Here is a 26,907-nt window from a genome sequence, read left to right as displayed (position 1 = left end):
CCTCTTTTTCGGAGGAAAGGTTTTTGGAACTTATAAATAGAAGACCCCTCTTCTCATACTTTAACACAATAGTATCCACAATATAACCATTAAAAAGTCTTGTTTAGGGGATATTTTTGCTCAAATAGTTTTTATATTTTCATTTAGGTTATTAATATGTAGACAGCCAAAATATATAATAATTTTATGTTTTTTAGTATTGTTTTCTTTGTCATCTGATTTATCGTCTCAAATAGTTTGAAACTATTAGCTTCCGCATGACACCCTCTCAATTTTGAACCCAACAAAGAGTTGAATCTTGTTTCTTGGGAGGTGGCTAGGGTTTTTCTTTGATAGAAAAATGAATAAAGAGGCAACTAATGCTGCTTGGGGAGGAAATTTTATGTTATAGATGGATTTTGGGTGAGGTAATATGACCAAAGTGTCCCTAGACCCTTGGAAAATTAAAAACGCATTTGAAATGGCTTCAAGTCACGCCATATATCGCGTCAGGTAGTGCAACACGTTGCATCGCTATTGCGTCGACTTACTCCCTCTCACGAAAAATGACATAACTTTTTACTCGGGTATTGAATTAAGGCAAAATTGGTATCGTTGGAAAGCTAACTCAATTATCTATATTTTTGTGGGTCTGTATATGAAAAATTCCACATATATCAAAAGTTATACATGTTCAAAGTTAACCCTAGTAGAATCGAATACTAAACTTTGGACGATTCAAAGGTTCTTAGCTCAACTTTGCTCTAAGTGATTTCCATGAATATTTTTTACCTCATAATTACTTAACATACTAGAAAAAAGATAATGACACATGAATTTAAATATTATTCATGGAATTAGAGTTTACACACGTAGGAATGACGGTCTAATATCTAGCTCGAAAATGCAAGGCGTTACAGCCAGCATGGATGACAGATTACGAGGTAAGAGGAATTGATCAATCTTAAAATCCTCTCACTCATTTTGCTCTATTTTTAGATTATGATCCAACAAATTTTGTAAAATCTATCAAAGATGAAAAATGGCGAAAGGTAATGGATGATGAAATTGCCTCGATTGAAAAAAATGAAACATTAGGAGCTTGTTGATATACCGGTAGGACACAATAATTGGAGTAAAATAGGTCTATAAAACTAAACTGAAGGAGAATGGAGAGATTGATAAGTATAAGGTTCGGTTGGTGGCGAAAGGCTACAAACAAGAATTCGAAGTGGATTACAGAGAAACTTAATACGGTCAGATTGGTGATTGCATTGGCTACTCAAAATTCATGGCCCATCTGTCAATTGCATGTGAAGTCTGCTTTTCGACACGGAGACTTACTAGAACAGGTATTTACTGAACAACCTTCTGGTTATGTTAAGATTAAAACATGCACCTAGAACTTGGTATAGTCGTATAGATGCTTACTTTCAAAAAGGGGATTTTAAAAAATTTCCGTACGAGTATACTATGTAGACTAAGTATGAAGATAGAGGTAAAATATTGATTGTATGCTTATGTGTAGATGATTTGATTTATACGGGAAATGATAGAGTCGTGTTTTAAAAGGTTAAAAGGTCTATAATTCTTGAGTTTGATATGTCTAATCTTGGAATGTCGCATTACTTTCTTGGCATAGAAATAGTGTAATAAGATGATGGAATATTTCTTTCTTAAAAGAAGTATGTGCGAGAAATTTTAGATAGGTTTTAGATGAGCAATTGCAATCCTGTCACTTCACCATCAGAAGTTGGATTGAAGCTTAAAAAGGATACTGGAGGAAAAAAGATCGACGATATCTTTTTCAAACAAATTGTGGGAAGTCTGATGTATTTGACAGCAACGAGGAAAAATGTCACATATGTTGTAGGTATCATTAGCAGATTCACGGAGAATCTAAAAGAATTACATTTTTTGGCTGTAAAAAAGGATCCTTCGATACTTAAAAGGTGTTGTAAACTTTGATTGTTCTAAAAAAAGGTGAAAAGACTTATCTAGTTGGTTTTCTGATAAAGATTATGCTGGATACTTGGATGATCGAAAGAGTACTTCAGGCTATATGTTTATGTTGAGTTCAGGTGCAGTTTCATGGTCATCAAAGAAGATGCCAATCATCACTTTGTCAACAACTGAAGCTGAATTTGTTGTTGCTACTGCATGTGCCTCGCAAGCCATTTGGCTAAGAAATGTTCTTACTGGACTGAATTTCAAGAAACAAAAAGCAATAATAATTTATTGCGACAGCAGTTCTGCTATAAAGTTGTCCAGAAATCAAGTATTTCACAGGAGAAGAAAGCATATTGATGTAAGGTTTTCAAGAGATCTCACTGAAGATGGAGTAATTGATCTTGTCTACTGCAGAAGTAAAGATCAGATAGATGGTATTTTCACCAAATCCCTCAAACATTCATCGTTTGTGAAGCTTAGGAAATTACTTGGAGTTTGTTCTTTTGTGGATGCGACTTTAGATAAACTGAATGTTCTGAAAACATCAGTTTAAGGGAAGGAATGTTGAAACACGTGGTATGTCTTAGTTTGTTATTTGCTATCCTAGTTTATTGGACCTGTTGGCAGCAGATTTCTATTTCTTAGGAATAGTTCTGTTCAGGGTCGGCTGAAGCATGAAGCAGCTAAAGCTGCTACTTTAGGCCCTCTAATTTTGGGGGGCCCAAAATTTTATAACATGTATATATATTATATTTTTTTTGTCTCAATTTTCATAATAAACAATTTTATTGTAATGATTCTATATATAAGCATACAATCAAAAGTTTGAATCTTGAAAATTAAAAAGTGTCACATAAGTTGGGTCAGAGAGAATATTTTAAATTGTCCCACATCGCCATTCGTCAATATAAATTTCTCTATAGGTATACCTCTTTAAAGATATTTGAAATCTTGAAAACAAGATGCGTACCTTCTACAACATATAAATATGATCTAATAATTAATATTTATGCAACATATATATTAGTTTATTTTTAAAAAATCTATGAATAACTTATTTTTCATGAAAACTATTTCAATAGGCGTATGATATCGATGGCCTTAGAATTATAACAACTTTGTATACAAAAAACTAAAAAAAAAAAAAAGCAAGAGAAAAAAGACTTCAATACGTTATATACAATATAGGACTTTTTTTTTTGTTTTCCAAATAAAATCGTAAGGCCTCTAATTGAAGTTCTGCTTTAGGCCACCACAGTGGTTGAGCCGCCCCTAGTTCTATTTCAAAAGTTTGATTTGCAGTAGTCAACTGAGTAGGATATTTATCTTTAACTATTTGGCAATTATTTAGCTATTGATTACGTTGGTTCCTATTCTTCTGAAGTTAGCCGTTGTTACTCACTTGTACAAAGAGAACTTGCAGCAGTATAATAAAAATACACTTGCTCGATTCTTCTGTTATTTCTCTGTCTTTCTATAAAATATTTTGTAACAGAGTGTTGTTGTTGGCTGCTGCTGCAGATAACTTGCAGTTCCTTGTTAAGTTGTATGGTATTTTAAACACGCGGTGCAATGCAATTTTGAACCGAGGGTCTATTGGAAACTTCTCCACCCTACAAAAGTGAGATAAAGGTCAGCGTACATTTTACCCTCCCCAGACCCAACTATTATCTAGTTTTAAGAAATATTTGGGAAGTAGAAAAGTGATATATTGACAAATTACCCTTTGATTAGTATCACGCTAAAAATTTATTTAAGTTTGAACTAAAAATATACTTGCTCGATTCTTCTGTTATTTCTCTGTCTTTCTACAAAATATTTGTAACAGAGTGTTGTTGTTGGTTGCTGCTGCTGATTACTTGCAGTTCCTTGTTAAGTTGTATGGTATTTTAAACACGCGGTGCAATGCAATTTTGAACCGAGGGTCTATTGGAAACTTCTCCACCCTACAAAAGTGAGGAAAAGGTCGGCGTACATTTTACCCTCCCCAAACCCAACTATTATCTAGTTTTAAGAAATGTTTGGGAAGTAGAAAAGTGATATATTGACAAATTACCCTTTGATTAGTATCATGCTAAAAAATTATTTAAGTTTGAACTAAAGGGAATAGTATGTAACAGGCCAGTTAAAAAGTTTCATCGAAGGCGTCATCTTGATTCTCGTTGGACCTTTAAGCAATTAAACAGCTCAACTATTAACGGAGGACAAAGGTAATCCTCTGCAGTAAGATTTTGGCTGTCTTACGTAATTTGAATTACAGCCTTACAGGCCACAAAGTCAAAAAATACAATTTAGCCTAAGATGAATCAGCAAATTTACGAAGAACAATTTTGTAAATTACAATCTTCTCTATCAATCTCAAAGAACAAGACATATTTATATGTGATCAACACATGTTTTGTCACAAGGATAAGGGCAATCAATCTGCCGAAACTGATCTTTGTCCAAAAGCCAATCTCCTACTGCTTCTGCTATTGACTGTAATAAGAAAAACAAGTAGTTTACATTTTAGTAGCTATGTATCGTGTCACTGATAGGCTTTCACGCAATGAAATGTTAAATTCATTGTAAGTCCAAAACGACAATTATTAAACAAAATTAAATAGGGAAAAAATTGGAAATTAAGCTTAATAAAGTAACTGATAAGTTTTACCTTGTTGAATAATCTAGGTGAATTGGGACCAAACCAGTTGGCTTGATCTAGAGTTTGGCAATGTGTAAAGCAAGAGTTAATGTAATATCCTCTTGTTGAAGATGGCCCTAGCCCTTCCAATGCTTTTAGAAAGTCCAATCTAAAACCTAAAATAATTGTTCAAAAATTAGCACGTACAAAAAAATTCAATATACTCAAAAATGATTTGTAACAACGGTTAAGTTGTCTTCGTGTGACATATAAGTCATAGGTCCGAGTCATGAAAGTATCCACTAATGCTTACATTAGAGTAGATTATTTATGTTATACCCCTTGGACTGCGACTTTTTCACAAACCCAAACTGCGGGATACTTTATGCAACAGGAGCTGCCCAGGGAAAAAATTGACGAATAAATAATAAGTCGAAAATTTTGAAAATATTACTGACCTTGAAGAACTTGGAGTTGATCTGGTGGGCAATTTTTTATATTAGCTCTGCAGCTCTTCCAAACACCCTTAGGATCAGTACCAGGAGCCACCAAAATGTTTCTTACCTAGATTAAAAGGAAATATATTTTAAGAATTCAGGACAAAGTCAAATAAAATGTAGGGAAAATGAAAAAAATTATCATGAAACATATTTGAAAAATTTTAGTAATTCTAATAAGCTCACCTGCCAATGATCATAGGCTGCATTTATAATGAAAAGTGGCGTTTGAATTTGTTGAGCCACATTTTGAGGGAAAAAGCACTGCATCATTCAAATAAAAAGAATCTTATATTTGGAATTTCATTAATTTTTTTTATAATTCTTAATATATGTAACTATCTTGAGGAAATAAATTTCAAATTTGAAAATAATTGTTGGTAAAATTTGTTATTGCCATGGAGGAATTGCTTAACAAGACCCCTATATGTTGTTAACTGAAAATTTAGTTATTGATATTATATTGCGCTTACCAAACCTGGTTTCATTGTTGAAGTACATGATGGAGGCAAATTCTTAGCAGAGCCCTAAATTCAAAAAAAAAAAAAAAATTGAAAATGTAAGAGAAAAAGAACATTTTCAAAATAATGTTAGGCAATGAAAAAATGGCAAATAAAACATACATGTAAAGTGACAACATCATTAAAGAACTGTTCAATATATGCTCCCCCTGAAATATCCTTACTGAGAATATACACATTACACAGTTAATATAAGGAATTAAATGGATAAAAAATAATCTTGAACATAAATTGCGAGAATTTAATTACTAAAAGAGAAAAATATAATATGATGAGAAATGAAATATTATTATGTGGAAGAAGAATGCTTACTGATCAATAAAATAACCAGCATCTGAAAAGCATTTAACTTTAGCACTCTTTGGTAATAAAGCTCCGAAGTTGTCACAATGTAAGATTGTTGTTAATCCTCCAGCTGAACATCCAGAGAGTATAGCCTACCATTTCATAAGGATAAAAAGTCTTTCAGGAGCTACAAAAATAGAGTTAAATGTCGAAATAAAAAAAAATGCAACCCCCGTTGTAGAAGAGGGAAGCAAGGAGGAACAAGACCATGGGAACTATGAGTTTATGTTGCTCGGATTTTTCAAAAATAGCAATAAGTGTGTGTCGAATACTTCAAAATAATGTACTTTTAAAGAATCTGACACGAATACGATAGTATTTCTGAAAAGTCAAAGTAACATAGTTATGAGGTTAGATAGTTTTGTAGATAGTACATTGGAGGTGTTGTGTCGTTGTCTGATTGTTTCTATTTAAACACAATATAAATCACTATAGCAATGTTCTCCAAATTAAATGGAAACAAAATTTCATATAACATGTTTCAAATCACATAAAAGATTTCTACAAATAACTAATTTCATATAAAGCGAAATCAATAACATAAAAATAAAGTATGTTATTTGCTAGGACATGTTTATATAAGGTTAAATAGTATTAGCAAGTATGGGCCATCTCGGGTCAGGTAAAGTCGCAATCAACCGTGATAGCATCATCTCAGGGGTGATATTGAAGGGGAAACGCCATCTCGGGCTAGATAGAAGTGACACAATTCTAACAGCAATGGCGACTGCATATGAAAGGGCAGACAAGAGACCAGTGTGTCAGGGCTGCACCAGACACACGATATTCGGCTGACATTCCTCAGCTGTTCATCGACAAGTGGTGCTGCCTGATTATTAGCCACAGTAATATAGAATTTGGTTGGCACTCCCTTATTGGTCTTAGACCAACATTGTACTCTATAATTAGGCACCCCGTCGTAAAAGAGGATCGGTTTTCCCTCATTTCTATCTACAAGTAAATAAAAGATCTTTTATATTTTCCCTCTGTCTTTATTATTTTAGCTCAGACTAGTGCTGCCTCCGGTCAAGCCTGGCTCGTAACTGTGGAATCTCGGTTACACGCATTGCGACGCTGTTACAGATTTGTTCTTAAGCTTAACTTTGTTTATGGAATTATATTGTTTGAGATTTTTACTTTTTATCTTGCAAACTTATGATACAAACAAAAAGCTAAACTGTAACATGTATTTTTTACTCATCTACAAATTCAACTGTCCCAAATGAACGATAAACAATGTTAAAAGTCATTTTTATATAAACATTAAACTTTTCGTTAACTGTATATATGAATAAAAAGCTCAATGTGAGCATACATTTTCTGATGTATTCATTCCTTGAGCCAATAAGTCCTCTATAATAGCTTTGAATATCCTTGCCCCTCTATAATGAAGTCCAGTACCCTGTCAAATTTGGAGTCTTAATTAGAAAAAGTAAACCATTTAATTCGTGTAATTACTACTAATTAACAATTAGGAACTCTGAAGAATGTAACAATGTGACTTACGGGATGAATTGCTTCAACATCTCCCGTAAAGGATCCACCATCGCAATATCTAACATAAACTCTATTCCAATTGTAAAATTCTATGAATTTAAAAATACCATAGCTGTATTAATTAAAGAGATTTTTACAATGTATATCTATTCACCAAAATATTGGAGAATGTATATTTTTTGTACTTTAATGTATAATACAATATAGTCAGTGTAATCCCAAAAATGGAGTTTAAGGAGGGTAGAGCATACGATAACCTTACCCCTATTTCTCAGAGGTAAAGACTATTTGTAAAGATTCTCGAGTCAAATAATGCATATCAAAAATTACATGATGATGAAGTTTGGACATTTTAATATTAATCAGATGCATCATTTGCATTGATTTGTTGCATGCATGGTTGCAGTTACTTTTCATGTGAGTAAGTGGCATATAATGCCTTAAAGACATGAGTTACTCTCTTTTACTACAGGACTTAGTGAGGTAATTAGTGTCTATGGTTAGTGGTGGCTGTACATGGCCACCGTTCTCCTTGAAATTCATATAACCTTCAATTCTTTATTCATTCACTTTCTACCACTTATAACCTTTGTAACTTTTGTAACGTAAAGGTCACTGATTTTCCCTCGTTACTATCCCTCATTCATCCTTATTCAACATAAGGATGAATACCTCACCTATAAAGCATGATTTTGAAAAATATAAGAAAAATAAAGTTAACCTAAGTTAGAAAAAAAAAGAGTTTATTAGTTGAAGGAAGATGTTCTTTTTGTAGAGCTTTGAACTCAACTCTTGTTCAGAGTTATTGAGTTGTTCTTTGTGAGAAGGTTATTGTATCCTGGAGGGAACAAGCCAATAAGATTACTGCTGGACTGGTGAAATCATTTGCTGCAGTGGGCGTGAATCTCCTTAAAAAGAACGAGATATCTGTGCCTCAGCCAACAAAGAAGAAAATTTTTTTTCTTCACTTGTAATTTTGCAATTGTAATTTTACCAACAATTTTAAGGAGATTCAATGGCAACAACTGAAGAATGCGCGGATGTCAAGATGAGAGATCTCAACAAGCCATTTCGGTTCAACAGTCTACTTAAGTCGTCTCAATGTTTCTTATGTGTTAACTGATAAGAATCCAAATAAAGTAGATAACTCTTCCATGAACAATGAAGAACTTATTTCTCTCCAAGAGAAAGCTGATAAATACAATGGAGACTCCTACAAATGTCGATATTTTTTACTTAATTGTCTATCTGATAATTTTTATGATTATTATGATAGAACTTACTCTAGTGCAAAGAAAATTTGAAAAGCATTGCAAAGTAAGTATGACACCGAGGAGGCTGGACCGAAAAAGTACGCCGCTAGAAGATTTTTTTATTTTTCAAATGGTAGACAACAAATCAATGGTAGACCAAGTTCAGGACTTCATAATGATTGTTAGAGAGATCAGGTCTGAAGAAGTCAAAATTAGAGATAACTTTATTGTTTGTGGCATAATTGATAAACTTCCACCTTCTTGGAAGGAATTTCAAAAAACTATACGCCACAATCAAAAGGAAACTTCTCTTGAGACTTTGATAATGGAAGAAGAAGCAAGGGGTCAAGATGTATTTTTGCAAACAGAAGAGAATAACATCACACCGAAGGTAAATTTAACTACTTAAAATAATGTTGCCCCTGAGACTAACAAAAATAGTACTTTGAAGCCTATGAAGGAAAATTCAAGAAAAATGATGGTAGACATCCCAAGGACAATAATGGTGAAAATAACCAAGCAAAAAACTAACATGTTTAAGAAAAGGGATTGTGCTTTTTCTGTGGCAAGAGTGGGCATATTGCTCAATTTTGCAAATTTTAAAAACGTAGGCCTACACCTCAAGCAAATGTTATCAAAGAATTATTTGTGGCATAACAGACATAAACATGGTGAGGAATATTGATGGATGCTGGACTGACTCTAGTGCAAACCGCCATGTCTATTATGACAATGACAGGTTTAAAAAATATAATCCTTTTGAGGAGCCCAAAACCATCATTCTTGGAGATTCTCATACAAATCAAGTACTTGGGATGGGAGATGTTGAGTTGAGTTTTACTTCTGTAGGGATATTAATTTTAAAAAATGTACTTTATACTTCTTTCATGAAAAAATTTAATGTCTAATTTTTTCTTAATAAAGTAAGATACAAATAGATTATTGAATCTAATCAATAGGTAATTGTGAAAAATAATATTTTTGTGGAAAAGGGGTATTCTTGTGATGGGATGTTCAAGTTAAATGTTGAAATGAATTAAACATCTACCTTTGTTTACATGCTTTCTTCTACTAATTTTCAGCATGCTCATTTGTGTCATATAAATACTTTTATGTAGGAATCATGAGTAGTTTAGGATTAATTTCAGTGATCAAAAATAATTTTAAAAAATGTGAGGCTTGTAATAAAGCCAAAATCACAAAAAGGCTTCATTTTCAAGTTGAAAGAAAAACTGATTTATTAGAATTATATATTTCATCATTTGTGAACCTAGAGGAATTTTAACTAGTAGTAGAAATAGATATTTCATCACTTTTATATTTTGCTAAGTTTATGCATGTTTACTTAATGAAAACAAGCATCTAACGGTAATAAAAACGAGCATCTAACGGTGTAACGGAAAGAAAAAATAGAACTTTGGTTGAGTTAACTAATGTCATGTTAATTGAGTCTTATGCGCCTTTAAATTTTTGGGGTAAAGCTCTTTTGACTACTTGTTATGTGTTGAAACGTGTGCCTCATAAAATGACCAAATTAATACCTTTTGAGTTGTGGAAAGATCATAAGCCAAATTTTAGGATATCTAAGAGTTTGGGGTTGCTTAGTCTATGTAAGGTTAATGAATCCTAAAATTTCTAAGTTGGGTAAAAAAGTTACTATTTATATTCTTCTTGGTCATGCTTCAAAGAGTACAACCTATAGATTTATTAATCTTGAAGATAGTGTTATAAGAGAGTCAGGTGATGTTATTTTCATGAAAATAATTTTTTTTATTCTAAAAATAGTGGGGGTCAAAGGACTGAAGTACATATTTTGTCACTACCTAGTTCTTCAACTTCTATTTTGAAAAATAAAGAAAATGATGATTTTGAGTTAAGAAGTAAAGAGCTAGAGTAGAAAAAGATTTTGATCCTAGTTATTATGTTTTTAACGTTGGAGATGATTCTCTCACTTTAAAAGAAGCTTTGTCTTCACATGATGTTGTTTTCTGGAAAGAGGCTGTAAATGATGAAATGGAATCATTAATTTCTAATAAAACTTAAAAGCTAGTTGATTTATCACCAGGTTGTAAAACAATTGGATGTAAATGTCAAGAATGGAAATTAGGTCTAACTCAATCTCAAAAGCTAGCTCAAGAGGTGAGGATTGTCCAAGTCCATATAAGCAAACCACCAGTCCATTCCACAACCAATGTGGAACTTTTTACCCACTCTAACACCCCCTCGTGCCCAGGCCCAACTGGTACTAACGCGTGGACTAGGAGTTCAAAATGGAGATGGACCTGGCTCTGATACCATGTCAAGAATGGATCTTAGGCCTAATTCAATCTAGAAAGCTAGCTCAAGAGGTGAGGATTGTCCAAGTTCATATAAGCAAACCACTAGTCCATTCCCCAACTAATGTGGGACTTTTTACTCACTCTAACAATAAATGGGTCTCAAGTAAAAAATTAAAACCAGATGGATCTGTTGATAAATACAAGTCTAGGCTAGTGGCTAAATGTTTTAAGCAACTAGAAGGCCTAGAATTTCTTAAAACTTTTTCTTCGATAATTATTACATCCATTAGACTTGTAGATGCTATTGCGATAATTTTTTATTTACAAATTCATCAAATGAATGTAAAAAATATTTTTTAAAATGGAGACATAAATGAGGAGATTTACATGGAATAATCCGAGTGTTTTGTTGAAGCTAGCCAAGAAAGTAAAGTCCGTAAACTTACTAAATTTTCTGTATGGCTTGATGTTGAAAATTGGTTTAGTTAGTGAAATAAATTTTAGTTAATAAGTTGTTCAAAATTAAGATGAGTTTGAATTTTAAATTTTAGATTAGGTTGTTTTAGTTGTTGAGAAACTTTAGGATTTTGAATTTCAAATAATGCACATTGTGTGTTTTATGTTGGCCATTTAAAGCCTTCCAATGTATAGTAAAATCATCGAAAGCTGTTAAAAGTATTTCAATCCATTGAGAGCCATTTTAAACCTTTTTTCGTCGTCTCATCTTTTAAAAAAATGGGTATCAAGAGCTTCATTGATCTTACAAAATCTGTAAGTTCTTCCAAAGGTACCATACTATTTTTAATCCGTCAGGGCTACCATTTTCAACCGGTGCTTTTTTTAAAGCATAGGACTATTTTCAATCAAAAATATGTGAAGTCGTAGTCTCTCTTTGAATGCCTCAAAAATTTTCACCAACAAACACTATCAAATTTGGTCTGTAAAGAAATTATCTCTTGAAAGTTATCCTTTATGTGATATTTTGATGAATGAAAATCCTTACAATACTTTGCAAAGCCTGTGAAAGTACTTTCAAATAAAACAAGATTGTTGATGGGGTTTATTCAGCAAAGAATCAAAAAAAAAAAGAGAAAGATCAATATCAAAAAGAAAAAGTGCAAGTTTAAAAATATTAAAAAAAATCAGCATCTACTGTCAGAGCAAAAATTGAGGAGGAGCAGTTTTTAAAATTGCAGTAACTAAAGCAAAGGAGAAGTATTGAAAATTTATTTAGTTACTGCAGTAAATTTTAGTTAATAAGTTGTTTAGAGACTTTAGGATTATGAATTTCAAATGATGCACATTGTGTGATTTATGTTGGCTATTTAAAGTCTTCCAATGCATAATAAACTCATTTAAATGCTATTAAAAGTATTTCAATCCATTGAGAGCCATTTTAAACCCCTTTTCGCTGCCCCTTCTTTTAAAAAAACAACACTTGAAACAAACACCAAAGCAATCGGATGAAAAGTTTGATTCCACCATGATTGATAATGGCGTTAAAATAAATGAGTGTGATAAGTACATATATCATAAGTTTTGAAATAATACTTATGTTATTATTTGTCTAAATGTTGATGATGTACTGATCTTTGGCTCTAATATGAATGTTATAAGAGAAACTAAAATATTCTTAGAAGTCATTTTGATATGAAAGATTTTAGTGAGGCAAATTCTATTCTAGGAATAAAAATTACTAGAAAATGTGTTGGAATTTTTCTTGACCAGTCACATTATGTTGACAAAATTTTGGACAAATATAAGTTCGTTGATTTCAAGCATATTGTAACTCCATTTGATTCTAGTATTCACCTATTTCCTATTAAAAGTGAAAATGATGTTACAAATAAAAAGGAATGTGCTAGCATAATTGAAAGTTTGAGATATGTGACTGATTGCACTAGGGCCTAATATTGATATGCAGTAGGAGTAATTAGCAGTTTGTAACACACCGTGTCTTTAACGCTCAAATAACATATTCAAAATAATCCTTAGTACCCTCATTTCGACGATAAACCATGTTTAGATATTGTGGGTTGTGTTGGGGTGCTTTTAGGCCTTAAAAGTGGGTGTGCATCGCGATTTGGACCCTCTGCAAAGGCTTTGCATCACAGAACAAACATAAACAACCATCGGATGGAGTTGGCTTTTGGCGTGTGCTGCTAACCCTGAGGTTGGCTTTGGCTGTGCGCCACAAATCAAAATCCAAGACTCATAAGTTTATCCATTTTATTCTATTTTAAGGGTGTTGAGGTATTTTCACACCCTATAATTGTTCCTAATCTTATATGGACAAACTTAAGGTCTTCATATACATTATTATCACTTCTCAAATCCCTAAATCATCTCTCTAAAAGTAAGAGAAGAGAAACCACCTAGGGTTTGAGGACTTTGATCTCCAAGAAAAATCTCTCTACGTTCCCTTTTGTTTCTTTATCAAAAGGTATGTGGGACTATCCTAAACCTCATGGGCATAGTTTATAGTTTTTAACAAGTTTTAAAGGTATGAAAATTATTTATATAAAAAGGGTTTTGAAAATGGTTTGAAGAACATGCATCATGAACCCATTTTGATGAGCTTATCATGAAGTTTTCCATCGATTTGAATTACATTCATGTTTTTATACATTATATGTTTTTAAGAATTAATATGAGAGAAAGATTCAAGAAATTTCTCCCCCAAAATGAAATTTATTTGATTTAACATGTTATGGGTTGTTCAATTGTATGTCCTAAAGTATGAGTTAAATATTTTACTATCATTTATGGACTGGACATTGGTTATAATTGGTGAGAGGGTGTTTTCTTATTATATAGGTGCTCTTCATGTTAAATGAAAGAATTGCATGCGATTTATGAAAGAGTTGGCCACTATGTGTTAAAGACTTGAAAAAAGAGTGATTTGCATAACTTTTCATATGCTTTTGAAATGAGAACTCTCATATGATGTAAATATTTTGGGTGGTCATTCACATGTTTTTAAATGAAAAGACTGTGGCATGATATGATATGTCTTATAGAGCTTGAAAGTCTTGGTATGAAGATACCAAATCGGATAAATGTCATGACAGACTCAAAATAGAACAGACTTCAGACTATTCAGATTTCAGATCATGATTTCAGTAAGATGCATATTTTAAAAGGCTAAAAATAGGCTCTAAGAGAGTTAGATGGTTATCGGAAGAAGGCTCGAGTTCAAATAATTCACATCCCAAAATCATATTTTATCAGTGCGGGTTGTTTTGAAATTATAAATCAACAAGGAGGCATACTTTCTTATGATATGGTGTGTTAGCAAGGAGGCACACTTTTCCTATAGAATGGTATGTCGGAAAGAAGGAATACTTTGTTCTTATTTATACCGCAATTCTTGCGATAAACTCAGATTGAAGGCTTGGCCACCGAGTTAAGGGCAGATCCCATATTGCTCGTGGGATATCAGACTTGTAGGGTGTATCATCTAGCTCTGAAGTAAAACAAAGAGTTGAGTCATGACTTACAAGAATGTTTTGAAGCTCATTAATTTTTTCCATGTGTTTTTATATATATGTTATGATAAATGGTTTTCACAATGCTCTCAATTATGTCAAATGAAATATACGTTATTTTTGGATTGTTCTATATACCAGTACTTTTGAGTATTGACCCCTTATCTACAGGTTTAGAACCTCAGTCCCGGGGTCCATCTCAATAGTAAATTTTTTCCATACTTCTGAAATTTGGTGGGCCTCCCTTACACTAGAAGGCAATCTATCTATATGTAATCTCGGTCAGTTTTATGGTCCGATCGGGGGCTTTATCCCCGTTTAGTAAGACTAGTTTTTTAGTTCTTTAGAGGCTTCGTAGACTGGTGTAGAATGAAATTTGAGTATTGTATTGTCCTAATTTTGTTGACACATTTTAGATTATAAGTTTCCATCAAACATTATTATATCTTTCGCACTTGATTTATATATGGATTATGCTTATCATAGTATGTTAAGGGGTCTCTCGGACCTTCATGGTTTGGGATGCCCATCACGAACAGGGCCTCGGCTCGGGTCGTGACAAGCTTGGTATCAGAGCATGGTTCAGGGTCCCAGGTTTTCTATGAAGCCATGTTGAGTAAAGTGCTTTTTATAGGTGTGTAGCATACCACACTTATAAGGAGGAATCTACGAGGCATTTAGGAGATGTTTTCTATTGTTTCATACTCTAGATCGTGCTATTGTGATGTCCATACTAAAGTTATCCAAATTTCTTCCTTACTCAGATTTTATTAGTTATGTCTCATTGTTGAGGCGATACAAGTGCATAAGACTAGAGTCTAAAGGATATGGTCCTTTCTAATTGAGGCATAAAAGGTTATGATATAGCACAAGGAAATCAGAGAAGTCCGTTAGTGCTTCAATGTGTATTTATTTCAGTGTGTACCTCGATCTACATTAATCATGTGTTTGAGCTTGAGTTAAGGAGTGTATTCAGTCCCTTTATGAATCCTTGTTGCAACTGACATGCTTAAGGGCAGTGATATATGGCAGAATTTTGGAACAGTATTTTCACTCGAGTAGTAGTATATTTTAAGGTGTCATGACCTATTGATAGTAAGATGGTCTAGAAGTTAGTGATATGAAGTCACAAGTTTAGAAGATAGAGGGTGACTTTTTCTTAAAAAATCTAGTTTTAGTTATACAACGTTTGATTGAGGGGTGGGTTTCCCTTTTATTGAGTGATTGACTAATGTTGTATTAATACTTGTAGATTGTATAGTAGTTTGTAGAGCAAGTGATTGTCTATGCTTATCATTTGTTTAAAATAGGGAAGGAGCTCGAAATGGATAGTTAAGGTAGCTTTTAGAAATCATTTATATGTCGTGAATAGAAAGGGAAAGATTAGCCAATTAGACTAACTTGGGGAAAACTTAGTAATGTTTATGGGATTTTGAAAGTAGTCTAAATGTATGAATGGGTAAGTAGATATGTTGTGAGAATGTAGAACAGACTAATAGATCGTAATGGGTTATATTATAAGATTAAGATCGACTATCCTTATTATGTGACTTTACCCCCTTGATTTTTTTTTCTCTGGTAGTTGTAAGCTAGTACGGCGTGTGATAAGGTATGTAGTAGATTTTGAGGTGTATTAATAATGTCATGAAGGGACGTGATTGTAGGTCATAGTTAAGTAAATTAAGGTATTTGGGTTGAGTTCCCAATTGATGGACTAGTATAATATGTGGCATGAATTATCTGTGGTACATGATTAATGTTAGACTGTAGGCTTGAACTTTAGATGTGAAGTATGGTGGTAAGAATAGTAGCTTAAGATTAATGATACATGTTTTGTGGGAATGAATTAGTAGACGTGATGTGATGTGTGAAAGATCTTAGGTTGATGACTTATAAGATATTGGAGTTTGTAATTGTGATATATGCATGAGGTCTAGTGTTGAAGTAGAAATGGTGGCTAAATCATTAGATGGATAAAAGCCTTAAGTTATAAGAATGCAGTATACTCGGTTTTGAGTTATGAGTGTCATGTACACCTAGTCTATGTTTGCAAGATTTTTAGTATGGAGAATTCTAGTGAGTTGTTATATGGTGTTATATAGAGCTGAATCAAGGGAGAAATAGATAGACTATGTGAACCCTTGGTGTAGTTTTAAAAGTTTTGTTAAGTTATGAGGTTATTATATTAGAGATGTAATTCTAGTATTCTAAGGAGCTGACGATATAGTTTTAAGTGTTTAGAAGAACGGATGTCCAAGCCCATGATAATTTGTCATAAGTCGATGACTTTGGGAGTTAGAGGAAGTTATGATTAGTATCCCTAAAGGAAATTCCCTAGAAAAAATTTACTTTCTGTGTAAAAGTTATTGAGGGAATTTGGTGCTTTTGTGTATACTGATACCCCCATTATGTTGCGAGTTATGGTTATAGATTTGATGAGGGGATATGTCTGCAAGTTTAGAATTGTAACTTTGATCTAAGGGGGATGATGAATTAAGATAGTTCCCAAATTTTCTCGTGGTGTCAATTTCAAGGAAGGGTCATGATAAATCTATTCCTATTCAAGCCAACTCCTTATTCAATTTAAGGAGACATCTATTAATGTCTTATGTATTTAAGTCATGCCTATGCCCAAGGTTCAAGTTGTCTATGAGACTTCAGTCATGTTTCGACCTCCAAACTAGAAGCAATGATGTCTCAGTAATCCAATTTTCCAAGTATTCAAGCTCTATGTTGCGATGCTTATGATCCATAAATCCATGTCCCACATCATTCTTGGTTCTAAGAAAATATGTTTTATATATTTCTCCAATTAATTTTATATTGGCTTTAGACCAAAGTGATAAAGTTTATGCAAACTCATGAATACCTTAGCTCTAAAAATAAGGAGCAATAGATCCTAGTACAAATCCTTGTCTATAGCATTGACTACATGAATTCCAGCTTTATGTTATGCAGCTCATAATATATACGATCATGTTTCTCATTGAGCTCATTCCTAAGAACTCATGTTATGTTGTTCTGTGTTTATGACCAAATCTATGATCTAGACATTTGATATATGGAGTACTTCATGCCTGTTGTATCGTATCTTCATCTCATGTCCCCCTTGAGTAGTGCAATATGTATAAGTTATAATTAAATATGTTACTCACATTCATGATGCTTATGCATGGGTCCCTCAATGACCCTGCGTATGTTGTATGATAGTGGTTATGAAAGTGTAGTAATGTCTTAGATAAGGGAGCAGATGTTTCTTATTGTGTTAAGTTTTGGGTGTAACTACTAGACCTAAGGTTATAGTTGAAGAAGGGAGAAGGAGATGAGCTTTCATTCTTTGAAATAATTAAGAAGGATATATGTGGCAAAAATATTTGTGATAGTGATTGAAGTTGCTGGTTTTTAGTGAGGAGATCTATAAGGTGGATTTAGTGAAGGTAGGCATGATGAATACACAAACCAATATGCAATGTGGTTAGTACTCTTTGATTTAAGACCTGAGGATGTTGATTATGGTAATAAGGTGAAGGAATATTCTTAATGGGATGTAGAGTACAAGGTCTCGTAGCTTAAGTTAGAACCTTCTAACTCAGGGTTAGGCTTCAACATGGAAGTACTATATAATGGGACTCAAACTCTTGCAGTTAGGTGTGTCATGGGAGAATTGTAAGTTGGAAATGAAGAAGTATGTTATTTATTATTTGGGGCATAGACGAGTAATGTCTCTAAGTTTAAGGTTTATTCGTTATATCTTGTAAGGTGGAGAATGCTTCTATTCCTTTCTCCCGCGAAACCTTATTACATATTGAGTATCAATGCAAATCAAAACCTATGATCACCAAATAAACCCATTCCTTAAGTTGTGATGATCATCATCCTTAGAACTCATGTGAAAGGTCATCTCTATGTCAATTCTTATTATCTCACAATTCGTGCTCACACGATTCACTAATGGTTATCAAAAAGATCTTTTGATGCCTTTGCATGTTTTGTTGGAAAATTCCTAATGGAAATTATTGATCTTATCTTACTCATTTAGTTCTATATATCGCCTTAAATCATGTTTTATGTGTTTAGAGTCATCATTCAGGGACGAATGATCCCTAGAGGGATAATGTAACACCCCGTGTCTTTAACACTCAAATAATGCATTTAAAATGAGCCTTAAGACCCACCCATTTCTATGGTAGATCGTGTTTAGATGTTATGGATTGTGTTGGGGGTGCTTTTAGGCCTTAAAAGTTGGTGAGCGATGCGATTTAGACCCTTTGCAAAGGCCTTGCATCGTGGAACAAACACAAACAGCCACTGAATGAAGTTGGCTTTGGGCGTGTGCTGCCAACCCTGAGGCTGGCTCTAGTTGTATGCTGCCAACCCTAAGGTTGGCATAATAATGAGTCGCAAGGCAAAAGCCAAGCATCATAAGTTGCTCCATTTTGTTCTGTTTTAAGGGCGTTGAGGTCTTTTCACACCCTATAATCGTTCCTAATCTTATATAAATGAAATTAAGGTCTTAACATACATTATTATCACTCCTCAAATCCCCAAATCATCTCTCCAAAGAAAGAGAGGAGAAACCACCTAGGGTTTGAGGATGTTTATCTCCAAAGGCAAATCTCTCTACGTTCCCTTTGATTTTTCTCCGTCAAAAGGTATGTGGGTCTATCCTACCAAACCTCATAGGCGTAGTTTATAGATTTTAGCAAGTTTTAAAGGCATAAAAATGTAACACCCTGAACATTTGAGCTAAAGATAAAACAAATTAGACCGCTTTTCATATGTACTTAGACCTAAATCAAAGAATTTTATTAGATCTAGGTGTAAATTTCATGCCTTAAGTGTCGTAGGGACATTGAGTATGAACTAAGCGTATAAGAAATCTCTAAATAAATTTGAATTGAAAAGTTCTTTAATGATTAAGTTTTTGTACAAGTTCATAAAAGGATCAAACTTAAACGAGCATTTCTCCTGTAATACATAGAGATATGTGACCCACTTCCTATCAAATTAAAGATTTTTTAATCTCCTTTCCAATTCCACCAACAGCTCATAAATTATAGTCTCGAGTAAAAATTTATGTGAGTTTTGCTAAAACAATCAGATTTTCTATTCTTTTCTTATCTTTTCACATTCTAGGAGGGGTCATTTCGTCCTTTACTTTTCCCATAACCCCCAATACCTTTTAAAAACTCCTTCTTATCAGTTTCAAACTTTTTTCAGCCTTAACACCTCTCTCCTTTTTCTCAAACTCAAGCTTAAGAAATATAGAAGAATTGGCTCAAGAATCAACCTTAGTTCTCTTCCTTCCTATCACTAGTTTCTCTAACCTTTTAGGTATGTGAGACCATATTTATGTATTATTTAAATTTCATGCTCACCAATTCAATTTGTTCAAGATAAACTAGAATTGAAGAAACTCTCATACTCCTATTCCTCAATTAAATGCATAAATATGTTTTTCCCAAATACTTTGGGTAAGAAAAGAAAATTAACATCTTTCTTTGTTCATCTTCTTTCATCCTTTTAACTGTTGATATGGTATAAACCAATTATATCTCTATAACCGTTCGTATAGCTAGTTGTATAACTGTTGCACTGGTTGTATAATTGTTTCACTAGGTGTAAGACTGCTTCACTGGTTGCTTTGTATGATTTTCTTCTTATTTTCACAAAATATTGACCTGTCGACCTGTTAAATAGCTCTTTGAAAATTGAACTTCCCATATTGATATTGTCAGATTCTTAGATTGGGAGTTTGAGTTCACTTTTTTGCTAATAATTGTTTTATCTCCTATTGGGATAACATCTCAATATGTTTTCCAAAATCTCAGGCAGTAGATGATTGTAATGCAATATCTTGCCCAATCTTCCATGTAAAAAACTCAACCATGCCATCATGTGAATGTTTCTACTAAAGTTATAAGATATAATTTATGAAACTCTTAAAAGCATAATTCTTGTTCTATAATCCATATGAAGGTAACCTTCCCGCAATATTTGTAAAACTCTTTGCAGTGTGATGTATACATTATGAATTTTCAAGTTTTAGTACAATAATACCAACTTACCAGTAATCTCCCATTAAGTTAATAGATACTTAATAAAATGAACATGAATATTTTTACAAGAATGCTTCCAATCATGTACATATATTATATCATATCGAACCATGAAATTACCTATGATGACTCTCTAATATTGATAGTATTAACTCATGTATATGAACCTATTATGGTTAACTCTCAATATGAGCCTAAAGTGGTTATACATAATTATGAGCCTAAAAAGGTTAAACGATAAGCATGAGCCTAAAAACCCAAAACTATGAACATGAACGTAACAAGACTAACATTTTGATCAAGAACTAATTATATAAAAAAGATAACATCATGAGCATAAGGGAGTTAGTTAGTTTAGCTGACAGTGAAGGCATAAATTGAAACGATAAATGTCCGAAACTCTATTTGCCGACACAGGATAGAGATTATTCCACAAGTCGGATGACTCTTTTTTTCATATGTCCCAAAAAGAGGCTAACCATGGATACTTGCTAGTAAATTATGTCATGTCATGTCTATGCCCAGCAAGTTATAGGATGGCTTAGCTGATCGGGCCGAGATCAGACTCCATGCGCTCACATGGTGGTTTATGATGGTTCACTACTTTCTCCACAAATAATCAAAGGAATTAAATCTACCTTACTTGGTCAATTATAAATTTAGTTTATATTATTGTTCCTTTCCAGTTGTCTTCACTTATTTTTGAATTTTATTGTCATTTCTAATCTCTTGTTTTACTTCCCTCCTAAAGTAGTTTTACATACCAATACATTCCACGTATTGGTTGTCTTTGGTACTACATTATTTCATGATGTAGGTTCTGGATCTCAAGTCCGCGGTCAGGGGCCTCATTAGGATTATCATCTTCTGCAATTAGTGAGCCTCCTTTCTACCCAAAGCAAATTTATTTATGACAATTTCTCTATATTCCTTTCAGTATGAGGGCATGCCGGGGCCTTTTCCCGACAATTATAGTTAGTCAGTAGAGGCTTCATAGACTGGTTTATTTATCAAAAGAGCTTGTAATTTTTAGTCTTATTTATCATGACTATTGTGTCGCCAGACGTTATGTGATATTAAAGATCATTGATGAAAGACTTTCTCCTTTGAGAAATCTTATTTTATATTGCTTTCTCTCTATTCATTATGTTAGGTTTATGCTCATGTGATATTCCAGAATGTTCACTCATACTAGCAATAATATCAGGTGTGTGTCACATATAGGGCCTCAGCTCGGGGTGTGACAAACTTGGTATCAGAGCCCAGAGTCCAAGTGCCCTAGTGTCTAAGAAGTTATGTCTAGTAGTGTGCTAATTATGAGTGTGAAGAGCACCACACTTATGATTTAGAGGTTGTAGGACATTTAAGAAATATTTCAATTCTTTCATACTCTAGATCGTACAATAAAGCTGCCCTAAGAAACTTATGCAAGCCCGTGCATTTCTCTAATTGTTCTTTCTATGTATCACCTTCGAGGTGGTAAAGGCTGTAAAGGTCAGATTCCTATCAATGTACTTCTCGCAGATAGAGCAAACCAAAAAGTTAAGAGACCGCACAAGAGATTATGAAGAGACCATTAGTGTGTTTAAGTTTTTCATTTTGAAAGGATGCACCCTTGTTTATAAGAATAGTATGTTTGACCCTGCGTTAATATGTACTCTCAACCCCTTTTGAACCTTGTTACTCATGACAACTTTAATCGAAAAAGTTTGTATGTCAATGCCTGGGTAGTACTTTTCACTTGAGAGATAGTGTAGTTTAGAGTGTTGTAAGTCATAAGCAGTAGAATGAGTTCTAAATCTAGAAATATGAATTCAAAAGTTTAGTGGCTTAAAAGTGGAGATGGTAAATTGATCGAAGTATGTAGCTGAATTCATTTATCCATTAACTGGGTGATGAGATAAAATGTCCTTAGGTGTTGGTCAAGGTGTAAATTTGATGGTTGCAAGTAGAGATAGGATTTTTTGATATGATGACTTAGAAGTATACTTGAACTGGAAGGAAGTTAGGATGACATGCCATTGTGTTAGTAAAGATTAAGTCTATGTTATGAATAGGAGGATAGAGTGGTCAGGAATTGACAAATTTAGGCTACCCCTTGTGTTTTAAAGAGAGTGCCCCCACTTTTTGTTTTAGATCTATGAATGTAGTTTAGGCAGGTCATTGAATAAGTAGTAGCTATGTGCGAAAAAATACGCGCATAGATTGCAACTAGATAGTCTGTGAGACTACATTAAAAATTTACTATTTTGTCATGAGACCTCAATGACCTAGTATTTCTTGATTATCTTTGGTAGAAATAATTCTAAGTAGTATAAGTTGATAAGTGCCATCTATGTTTAGTACTAGATTGTAGAGCTTGACCTTAGATGATTGTCGTGGTAAGAAGAAGGGTAGCATGAGAGTGATAATGTTAGTTAGGATTTGATACAGTGGGCTTGACATAACATATGCAAGAAATTAAGATGTTAACTTCTGAAAAGTGTGAAAGTGTAAGTGTGATATATGTGGGCTCTAGATGAATAAGTGAGTGAAGGCTAAAATATTTGATGATAAGAAAATCTTAAGAATTATAAGGCAAGATATATGCTCCCGAAGAGACATATACCGTAGATGAGATTCTAAGGTCCTAAGTGTGGTATGTTCCTAGTTTATTATTCTTGATATTGTGTAAGTTGGAGAGATTCCAGGTATGAATTATAAGGTAATCCTATGGTATGAATGAGGGGATTATAAATAAGACAATATAATGTAAAGTCTCTTGATATAAGTTTTAATTCTATAATATTGGGTGGATAGAAATTTAGAGGTGTGATAAATATAGACTAATAAGAAAAGACCAGCTTGTTAAGTTTTTGAGGAAATGGGCATGTATACCAATAGGAGCATAAATTATAGAATAATAGACATAGAGGCAAGTAAAAGTTTAGAGTAGTATCTCATAAAGAAGTCCTAGCAAAGATTAATTATCTACAAATATAGTCTATTAAAGAGAGTTTAGCATTCATGTATGTAGTGATAACCCGACTATGCAGAGTAAAGTAATGATAGCTAAGTATAGATAATAAGTCCACAAACTTAAAACACTAAATTTTAGCTAAGGGGGAGATGATTGGGTGAGGAACCAGTCATGTCTTTGGATATAAATAGTAATGTAATGAGTTCAAAAAGAGCTAGAATGAGAAAGTAACCCATTTTTATCCAAAAATATCCCTTATACTTCAGTCACTATGACACTCTACTCATGTCCCTGTATTAGAATCATGCCCATTATCTTGGTTTATGAACTTGATATTAATTCACATTCATGCTAAGTTCCTAGAATGAAAATAAGCTTAACTCAATGATCCCATACTTACTCCACGAATCTATGAATTCTAGTATGCCTAGTCCTATGAACTTAAACTTTTTGATATGTTTCGAACTCATGTTATGTCATTATCTGTATCCATAATGATTCTTCAGTTATGTTTTATGTATTTTATATATATAACATTCGTGCCTATTATGCATTATTCACAGGACACATCTTTATTAGCAAGGTCACAATAAGTATTAGTAGTGATTGAGAAGTATCCCTTATATTCCTTATGCTCATATTCTAGTCCTTTGGTGGTATTCTTTATGACATGATAGTGGTGTGATATCAGTTGAGTAATGGTTGGAATGGAGTGACTAGATGTTCCTTGTTGCAATGATGGCAGTGTACCAATTCATCTAAGATCATAAGCATGGATGAAGTGTGAGATGAAAATTAGCTATATGTAATAGTTAGATGAATTCATATGGGTTGTCCCCGGGTAGGAGTACCTAAAATTGTGGTTCATAGAGGTTCTAGGTTAGATGGAGAATATTTTTCTTATTAACAGGGAAGAAACCATAAATTTATAGCGATGAGCTTAGATATCATGTCGATACCTATGTGGCTAAATACACTATGTAATTTGTGACTTCTTGATCAGAGTTCAAGAATGGATATTTACATGATGAGAAAAAGTAATGTGTCTGGGTATAACTGTAGATGCAAGAGATTCCTTGTTGAGTTTTAAAACTAACATAAGAGCAAGTCAATAATCAAGATGAAGGTTCTTAAAGGGAATTAAATTGTGGGATCTTCAAATTCAGACTAGCATGAGTATTTTAGATGTGGCACCTTGTATCTCTGAGTAGGCTTAGACAAGGTAAGAATGTGTTAGAATCAGACTTTAGTACTTGGATGTGCCCATGTGAGAATTGTATTTTGGAAATAATAAAGTGTAACATTCAGGGAAAAAAGATAGGTTCAAAAGGTGTTGCTAAGATCTAATACTACCAGTATTAGAGGTGAAAATACTTGTATTCCTATGTCTAATGAACCCCTATTTCATGTTATGTAACTTCTGATCGAATGGGACTTATGTCCTAGTCTTCGTCATGTCATTCATGCTCTATAAGCCCTATGTATACAACTAAGATACCCCTAAACTCATGTCTTACATTGTTATTTTCATTTCCCATGAAACTCATGTCCTATGATATGTCTGCATCTTATGACTCGTGCCTGTATGTTTCTTCCACGGCTTGTTATAATGCTCCACATATTAGGAAAGTTCATGTCATTAAGAAATAGCTCAAGAGATACTAGACTATTTTGGTATTCCCATGTAACGTACTAATCTAAGACCATCATTCAAGGATGAATGATCCCAGGGGGGAGATATTGTAACACCCTAAACGTTTGAGCTAAAGATAAAACAAATAGGACCGATGTTCTTATGTACTTAGACATGAATCTAGGATTTTTATTTGATCTAGGTGTAAAGGTCATGTCTTAAGTGTCGTAGGGATATTGAGTATGAATTAAGGGCATAAGAAATCTCTAAATAAATTTGAATTAAAAGGTTTTTTAATTATTAAGTTTTCGTATAGGTTCATACAAGGATCAAACTTAAACGAGCATTTCACCTATAATACATAGAGTTATGCGACCCACTACCTATCAAATTAAATATTTTTTAATCTTCCTTCCAATGCCACCAACAGTTCATAAATCAGAGTTTTGAGTAAAAAGTTACGTGTGTTTTTCTAAGAATAGTCAGAACTGCCTATTAGACAAAAATTTTCTATTCTTTTCTTATCTTTTCACATTCCAGGAGGGGTTATTTTGTCCTTTACTTTTCCCATAACCCCCAATACTTTTTAAAACTCTTTCTTATCAATTTCAAAGATTTTTAGCCTTAACACCTCTATCCTTTCTCTCAAAGTCAAGCTTAAGAAATATAGGAGAATTGGCTCAAGAAACAAGCTTAGTTCTCTTCCTTCCTATCACTAGTTTCTCTAACCTTTAAAGGTATGCAATACAATCTTTACGTATTCTTCAAATTTTATGTTCACCAATTTAATTTGTACAAGATAAACTAGAATTGAAGAAACTCTCATACGCTTATTCCTCAATTATAAATATATTTTTCGTAGATACATGGGGTAAGAAAATAAAAGTAACATCTTTATTTGTTCATCATCTTTCATCCTTTTAATTGTTAATATGGTCTGAACCAATTCTAGCTCTATAACCATTTGTATAACTGGTTGTATGACTATTGCATTGGTTGTATGATTGTTCCACAAGCTGTAAGACTGCTTCACCAATTGCTTTGTATGATTTTCTTCTTGTTTTCGCAAAATATCGACATGTTGGCTTATTAAATAGCTCTTTGAAAATTGAACTTCCCATATTGATATTGTTAGATTCTTAGATTGAGAGTTTGAGTTCACTTTTTACTATTAATAAGTGTTCTATCTCCTATTGGAATCTCATGTCAATCTGTTTTCTAGAATATCCGGCAGTAGATAATTGTAATGTAATATTTAGACCAATCTTCCATGTCAAAATCTCAGTCATTCCATCATGTGAATGTTTTTATTAAATTTATTAAGATATAATTTATGAAACTCTTAAAAGTATATTCTTATTTCACAATCCATAAGAAGGTAACCTTCCCGTAACATTCGTAAAACTCTTTTCATTGTGATGTATACATTATGAATTTGCAAGTTTTAGTATAATAATACCAATTTCCCAGGAATCCCCCATTTAGCTAATAGATACTTAATAATATGACCATGAATATTCTTATAAGAATGCTTCCAATCATGTACATGATTATATCATATCGAACCATGAAATTACCTATCATGACTCTCCAATATTGATAGTGTTAACTCATGAATATGAATCTATTATGACTAACTTTCAATATGAGCCTAAAGTGGTTATGCATAATTATGAGCCTAAAAAAGCTAAACCATAAGCCTGAGCCTAAAAAGGCTAATCTATGAACATGAACATAACAAGACCAACATTTTGATCAAGAACTAATCAGATACTAACATTTTGATCAAGAACTAATCATATAAATAAGATAATGTCATGAGCA

At 33.1% G+C, this 26,907-nt stretch overlaps 1 protein-coding gene across 1 annotated transcript in view; it reads right to left on the bottom strand.

Annotated features, from left to right (window-relative positions):
- Nucleotides 1-4,207: 4,207 nt before the first annotated feature.
- Nucleotides 4,208-26,907, bottom strand: part of LOC107854123 (pectin acetylesterase 8-like) — a 31,449-nt gene continuing 8,749 nt past the window's right edge. The window contains exons 4-12 of the mRNA XM_016699118.2: nucleotides 7,422-7,501; nucleotides 7,231-7,317; nucleotides 5,883-6,007; nucleotides 5,673-5,733; nucleotides 5,523-5,576; nucleotides 5,236-5,313; nucleotides 5,011-5,116; nucleotides 4,583-4,728; nucleotides 4,208-4,407 (exon numbers count right to left, since the gene is read on the bottom strand). Coding sequence (XP_016554604.1) covers nucleotides 4,306-4,407; nucleotides 4,583-4,728; nucleotides 5,011-5,116; nucleotides 5,236-5,313; nucleotides 5,523-5,576; nucleotides 5,673-5,733; nucleotides 5,883-6,007; nucleotides 7,231-7,317; nucleotides 7,422-7,501 — 839 coding nt within the window. The 3' untranslated portion in view covers nucleotides 4,208-4,305. The remainder of the gene's footprint in view (nucleotides 4,408-4,582; nucleotides 4,729-5,010; nucleotides 5,117-5,235; nucleotides 5,314-5,522; nucleotides 5,577-5,672; nucleotides 5,734-5,882; nucleotides 6,008-7,230; nucleotides 7,318-7,421; nucleotides 7,502-26,907) is intronic.

Source organism: Capsicum annuum, chromosome 1 (assembly GCF_002878395.1).
Source record: "Capsicum annuum cultivar UCD-10X-F1 chromosome 1, UCD10Xv1.1, whole genome shotgun sequence".
NCBI lineage: Eukaryota > Viridiplantae > Streptophyta > Magnoliopsida > Solanales > Solanaceae > Capsicum > Capsicum annuum.
The sequence above is the reverse complement of the archived record's forward strand: the minus strand, read 5'-3'. Positions and strand labels throughout refer to the sequence as shown.